Source organism: Ziziphus jujuba, chromosome 6 (assembly GCF_031755915.1).
Source record: "Ziziphus jujuba cultivar Dongzao chromosome 6, ASM3175591v1".
Classification (NCBI taxonomy): domain Eukaryota; kingdom Viridiplantae; phylum Streptophyta; class Magnoliopsida; order Rosales; family Rhamnaceae; genus Ziziphus; species Ziziphus jujuba.
Window position 1 is genome coordinate 26,047,344 of NC_083384.1, and position 6,766 is coordinate 26,054,109.

The following is a 6,766-nucleotide window of genomic DNA, read 5'->3' on the forward strand; positions in this document are numbered from 1 at the left end:
TGAACTCTCATTGGAATATGGAACTTCACGAACCCTGGAGTGGTGAGCCATAGTGAGATCTTGGACTTTACCCTTGAGGAACAGGCGAAAGTGATAGTTGCTCCTAGGAGCAATAACGAACTTGATGCCACGAAATTGAAGAAAGAATTCCCTGAACTTTTGTCCAACTAGGAGTCACTCATTAAGAATGTGTTCAAGCCGAATCAGAAGACTGCTTGAGCTTGAAACTTGGTAGCTTTGATTTCTTCAGTTTTAGTATTGCTGTTAATTGGATTCAGTTCATGCGGCCGATGTGCCTTATCTATCCTCTACACCAGTTCTCTTTTCCATGTGGCATGCGTTGCTACTCCTATTTGTATTTGAATGTTGTATTCGCAATAACTTCAAACAGAATAAACGAGTTGGAATTGATTTATCAAAATTTTTTGTAAGTTGGCGTTGTATGGGATGGCATAGATTGTGATCTTTTTTGCTTTTTTGTTTGTTTATTCTATATATTCTTCAGTTAAATGTTGCTCTTATTTATGGCAGTTAAACAGACGGTCCAACTTATATTTACTGATTGATAATCTCTTTTATATACATATATATATGTATATTATTGATTGATAATCTCTTATATGTACATATATATATATATATATATATACGTATTATTTTTCGATAATGTAATGAGAACTGAGAAGTATGATCTGATTGGTGTCCAGTTCTCTTAGGAGCTTACCGCCTTACTCTATTAGATCTAGCAATTCTCCAACTTCTTAGAGACATAGAGTACTGCAACTTTTCATGTATTCTTGGTTATGTGCATGTTTCATTGCATCATCGTTCATTGCAATGGTCAAAAAGGAACCTGTGAATTATGTCTTTTGCTTGTACAGGGTGATCTTTACGAGATCTTTTAGATTTCATATTTTTCCCTCCAAAGAGTTAGTCATGTAAATTTATAGGTTTGGGTTGTATAGTTAAAATGAATGTGGCTTGAATGTACTACTCAGCCTTTGCTAAAAGCCAGAAAATCTTAAATCTGTTTGCTTCTTTTTTGAACCAAGACGATGCAATTAACATTGAGCAATGACATCAAAAAGGGATGGGAGATAGAGGAACCAAATGATACTCTTTAGTGTCTTATTGAAAGCTTGTAAAGTACAGGATAGACTTTACATCGCAAATGTTGACAAACACTACAAAGTGATAAATATTGGATGGGAATCAGTTGTTTCCCAAGGCAAAATAATAAAGAAGATTTATTTTCAGTCTTGCAAGGAACTTAAATAACCCGCAATTTCAAATGCATAGGAAATGCTCAGTGAAGGTATCTTGCATGCAATCTAGTTGCGTCCTAGGATCCCATTCTTGTGGTAAATGGTTGAACCTTTGAAGTTTGGTTTTTTCTCAGGTGTGGAGTAGGAAGAATAAATGGTGCCCGGGAGGATATTGTAGATCACCAGGGGGCTTCTTACTGAATGGACGCCATCCTTCCATGTGATCGCACCAGATGCAATTGATTGCTGTGTTATTGGTGAACCCGTGACTGTCACTGTGTATGATTTCTTCTCTCCAACAGCAGAGAATGAAAGAATAGATGGCTCCACGTAAATGGTGACAGTGGAAGGGAAGTAAACATTGAGAGTGTAAGTTGAGTTTGGTGAACCAACATTGGTAACTGTCCTATTGAAAACAGCATCAATACTCTGGCCATCCTCCACGCCAAGTTGGAATGAGGGATAGTTGAGATTCCATCCTCTTCCTAGCTCTGTGCTGCTGCAAGTGCTGCTATTGTCACCGGTGATAAGGCTTAAAGTGCTGTTGTAACCTTGCTTGCAGAGGAAATCAATGTAATCTGCCTCTGATGCATCATAAACAAGCCCAGGGTCCAGTGCTTGCTCTGGGTTGATATGACCAGAACCATAAGCAAACTCAAGGTCTTCATTCTTGTTTTTGTCCATGTAATAAGCTATTCACACGGAAAAAAGGAGTGAGGATTTAATAGAAGATTAATAAGACTGAAATACTATCAGTTCTCTCCAAATCCTGCCTTGAAAGTTACATAATCAATTTGATGGGAAAAGGAAAGCAATCAAAAGCAGTATGTTGTCTTACCTGTGGTCATGAGCGCAGACTTGATAGCAGCAGGAGACCAATCTGGATGGGCAGCCTTAACATAAGCAGCTGCACCACTAGCATGAGGGCAAGACATGGATGTGCCTGAGATTATGTTGAAGTCGACGCTCCTTGTGTCTTCCCAGTCGATGGAAGGTCCTGCCACAGGAGACCAAGCAGCAAGAATGTCCACACCAGGAGCAGTGATATCAGGCTGTATTGATTCAGAATTTCAAAGGGCAAACTTTGCTTAGAATCATATCCAAATATAAAATTATGCTAAGAATTACTATATTGTGCGACTTTTGGTCACCTTGAGAACGTCTGGGGTGATGGGGTTGGGTCCTCTAGAAGAAAATGATACAACATAAGGTGCCATGTAGTCTTCCCAAGTCTCACCAAACAGAATGGTTGCAATTGGATTCCTGCATGATAGTATATGTAATTAACTCATTTCACTCAAAATGAGGACAAAATGACTTGGTGTTGTAGATATGCCAAACATACTCTGTTGTTCTAATGTATTCCAAAACTTGTTGGCCATCTTCTGAGGATATCAATGTTGCTGGCAAGGGGTAGCTGAAGGCAAAATCCGTGGCTGATGAATCAGCCATAATGGTACCCACACCATTAGCTAACAGAATGCCAGAACCATCCCAGAGGGTCTCGCAAAAAACTATCTTGCCGGCTACTTCGATTGAATTCATGGAACCAGTTAAACAATATCTTGATATTTCTCTGTTAGAACCTGAAGAGAAGTTTGCAGCATCTCCACCCCAGATCAAGGGATATGTGGTCCCATTGAGCTCAAAACTATTTATCGAGAGTCCCTGCATTACCACCATTTAGAAAGAATTATAATACAGGTATACTCATATATGTATACACACACACATACACACATAACAAGATGGTTGCAGTTACTAATTACTCACGTCAAAAATTTGTCCATTCCCAAGCACTGCTTTAGCAATAAATTTTCTGTCAATGGTGCTGGCAGCAACAGTGAGAGTCCAAGGTGCAAAATTGGAAACCGAGTAAGGGTAAGGTCCAGAGTTTCCAGCAGAATTGGAGGTCAATATACCACGTTTCATGGCATGGAAAGAGCCAATGGCAATTGGATCGTCGAAATATGGAGATGGAAAATCAGAACCAAGGGACACGGATATGATATCGACTCCATCTGCTATGGCATCGTCAAATGCCGCCAAGATATCAGCACCAGAGCATCCAGTTTCCCAGCAAACCTTGTAAACAGCAATCCTTGCATAGGGTACTCCACCTCTGGCCGTACCATTGGCTAATCCATAGTAGCTTGCTCCTGGCACTTCCCTCCCTGCAGCAGTTGAGGCAGTGTGAGTTCCATGCCCGATGGAGTCTCTTGGGGACTCGAAGTCTTTCTCATCATAGGATCCATCAGAATTGTAGTAGCGGGCTCCGATTAGTTTGCTGGTCATAAATCCCACTGTTTAGCTACTAATATTGCATATTAATGGGAATATTTGGGAAAGACAGAAGCTTACTTGTTGCAGGTGAAGTTGGCACCAGTGCAAGTACCCTTCCATTTGGCAGGTGGTGGAGTCATATCTTCATCGCTGAAGCTCTTTGATTCTGGCCAGGCTCCTATAAAAACCAACCACATGGAAAAAGGATTCAATTTAGAAGCCCTGGAAAATTTTAAGGTAAAGTTGAGAAATTAGTTTTTTTTTTTTTTTTTTTTTTTCTTCCTTTGTTTTTTTATGCAGAAATGAATCATAACCGGTGTCAAGGAGCCCAATAATGACATCCCCTTCTACAGCTGACCCAAGTTTGCCTTTGGAGAAACCCATGAAGTCCCATGACCTTGTTGTGTGAAGCTTCAGTATTTGATTTGGAAACACTGAAATTACTCCTTTAATTTCTGCAAACCATTAATAGAAGTTTTAGCAGACCTTAATCTTTCTCTTATGTTCTGTTTCTGATCTGCAAAAATTGTAGTAAGACAAAACCATTCATTAGTCACCATTTTGTTTGACAATCTCACCTGATAATTTTTCAACTTCCTTATCAGTTAATTTGGCTGCGAATCCGTTAATGCTTCTCCCATAGCTATAGACTAGTGACTCTCTAGCTGATGAAGCGCTGCAAATTGAGAAATGAATGGAATAGAAGTTTTAAGGGTTAATACAAGTGCATGCCCATATGAAAGCAGGTTTTTTTAAGGCAAAACTCCTAAATAGATATGTACTCCAAGGACCATGGTGTTCTTCTAAGCCATGTTGTGTATGACTCTCTATTTGCACAATATCTTAATTATCACAACTCACAATTTGGAGTGAAAAAAAAAAAAAAAAAAAAAAAAACTTAAAGCAATCTTTTGATTTTACATCTCAAATCAAGTTGACAAACTGTTCAAACTATAATTAACTATATCATTTTTAAATAATATTAGTTTAGATTTGTTTGCCAAAATGCATGCATGTGTCAAATTAACTAGTTTTCTAATATCTTAGTACTTGCACTTTATGCTAGTTTCCAAACATTGCTTGCCTAAAACATCGATGCTTATATTAGAGGCAAATAACGATGAAAATGAAGAATTCCACATTTCCATGGATCTCCCTATGAAATTTGATATGATTGTAATTTAATCAATTAATTCCCAATAGTATAGATTACTTATTAATGGGTTCCCATACTGCTAACTTTATTTTATATATACTTTTAAGAAAGAGAAGAAGAACTGCTACTCTATTGGAATTGTAGTAGTCTATGCATAAAGGATTTTTTTTTTTTTTTTTTTTTTGGGGGGGGGGGGGGGGGGGGGGGGGGTGTTGTAGTAATGATGTGTGTATAGTAATTTGAGTAAACCTTCCAAGCACATTTGCTAGCATGGCATGGTGGGTCGATGCAACAGAAAATTCCCCTTCAGGCGGCTCTCCCATGTACACAATGTGAAGCTATAGGCAAACATAAATTCCATCACCCAACAATAATAATAATAATTAGTTAGCTTATACATAAGAATTACTTAATTCTCAATGTACCACACCTAATTAAAAAATAAAAAGATAATAATAATAATAGAAACTTGTTGTATACCTTCCTCTCCTCCTGTAATCCATGGCAATTGAGGACAAACGCTGCAAATAACAATGGGTAGAGAAGAAAAGCTGAATTAGCCATTTTATGTTACGAACTAATGTCTAGGAGTTTGAGAAGTTGATGTTAATTTTAGATACAAGATTGGGAGTTATTTATACAAAGCTCAACTTTGGAAGCTTGCTACAAATGTCCAGGATTGCAACACCTGGTGCTGAGCTGACTGACTGACGCAGGCCTATGCATTTTTTTTGTTATTAACGTTGCAAACCAAAGTTTATTCTCAGAACACACAATTACAAATTTATTTAAGTCTCACATAGACAAACATTGTTTCGAGAATGAAAAGAGAATTAGTTTTTTTTTTAATGATGTTTCTTAGAACAATGATCCATGCCAAAAACAAAAAACAAAAAAAAAAAAAGGAATCCTTATTATATTAATATTAAAAATTTATATAAAATATGTAAATGTTGTTTTGGTCATCGTCAATTTAACTTGTAGCAAGCGTTGGCAGCGGCTTCTCTTGAAGAATAGATATAGTTTCCCGGCCAATTGTGCAAGAGCAAACCTTGTTTTCATCATTTTATATTGTTTTTGTCCCACTTTTTTTCATGAATATTGTTTCTTGTTTCCTTAACACAATGCCTGCCTTATGCAAATTTTTGCATTGTGCTTTCCGCTAACAGAAAATAATAATAAATAAATAAAATCTAATTGCATGGTTGCTTTGTGAATTGTGATGACTAAAGGAGATATTAGTTTACCCTTAGTTTGATAATGTTTATATTTTTAGATTCTGTTTCGGTTTTTTTTTTTTTTTAAATAAAGTTTTTTCTTAAATTGTGTACAATTGCTTTATGCATTAAGGAAAATATAAAAAACAAAATAAATAAATTGGAATCCATTTTAAATTGTTTATAATACAATGTCCACTTCCATAATTTTTATTTTTTTTTACCATTATAAATAACAACTATTATAATAGTTATTTATCATTGATGCATGAATATAAACGTTAGCAAATGAGCCCTTTGTCACTAAAATCCAATAATTTAATGAAAAATCTTTAAATCATCTTCATTATTTCACCTTTATCCTTATTATAAGTGAGTTTATACCTGTCATATAATCATTTGGAAAAAAAAAAAAAAAAAAAAAAAAAAAAAAAAACATATTGCATCGTATGCAACAGTTGAAACTCTTAATTAGTTATAGCTTATGAGAACCCAACATGAAGAGAAAGTGTGACAATATTCTAAAATTTCTATCCATATTGATTACAAGGTTTGTAATTGATGGACTTGATGTTATCATGTGGAAAAATTCAAAATCACACTATTGCAAGAAAACATAGTGATAAAGCTACTAAGTTTTTTTTTTTCCAGGGTATCTAAAAAGTTTGGTATGGAACAAGGTTTAAAATAGCAATAATTTACGTGATATTTCTCTAAAATTTTCATTTTTTTCAATAAGTGGTTAGGATATTTAAGTTTAAAAATTATAAAAAATCAATTTTTGATATTTCTACTAAAATTTTTATCCGTATATTTCCATGTAAGTTCTTTTGTAACTTGGTTAA

The 6,766-nt window shown here is 35.6% G+C and overlaps 1 protein-coding gene across 1 annotated transcript; it reads right to left on the reverse strand.

Moving 5' to 3' along the window:
• Nucleotides 1–1,182: 1,182 nt before the first annotated feature.
• On the reverse strand, nucleotides 1,183–5,268 carry LOC107404280 (cucumisin-like). Its single transcript, XM_048464469.2, has 10 exons — nucleotides 5,185–5,268; nucleotides 4,954–5,042; nucleotides 4,127–4,224; nucleotides 3,863–4,003; nucleotides 3,627–3,726; nucleotides 3,039–3,552; nucleotides 2,611–2,933; nucleotides 2,417–2,528; nucleotides 2,104–2,317; nucleotides 1,183–1,957 (listed from the first exon to the last, which is right to left on the reverse strand). Exons 1-10 carry the CDS (start codon nucleotides 5,266–5,268, stop codon nucleotides 1,332–1,334), a joined length of 2,301 nt encoding a protein of 766 aa, XP_048320426.2. The 3' UTR covers nucleotides 1,183–1,331.
• Between the last annotated feature and the right edge of the window lie 1,498 nt (nucleotides 5,269–6,766).

Coding starts and splice junctions, on each gene's coding strand:
- LOC107404280 (XM_048464469.2), bottom strand. CDS start 5,268: ATGGCTAATTCAGCTTTTCTTCTCTACCCATTGTTATTTGCAGCGTTT. Junction 4,004..4,126: donor GGAAGTTGAAAAATTATCAG/GTGAGATTGTCA, acceptor AATGGTTTGCAG/AAATTAAAGGAGTAATTTCA. Junction 2,318..2,416: donor TCACCCCAGACGTTCTCAAG/GTGACCAAAAGT, acceptor GAATCAATACAG/CCTGATATCACTGCTCCTGG.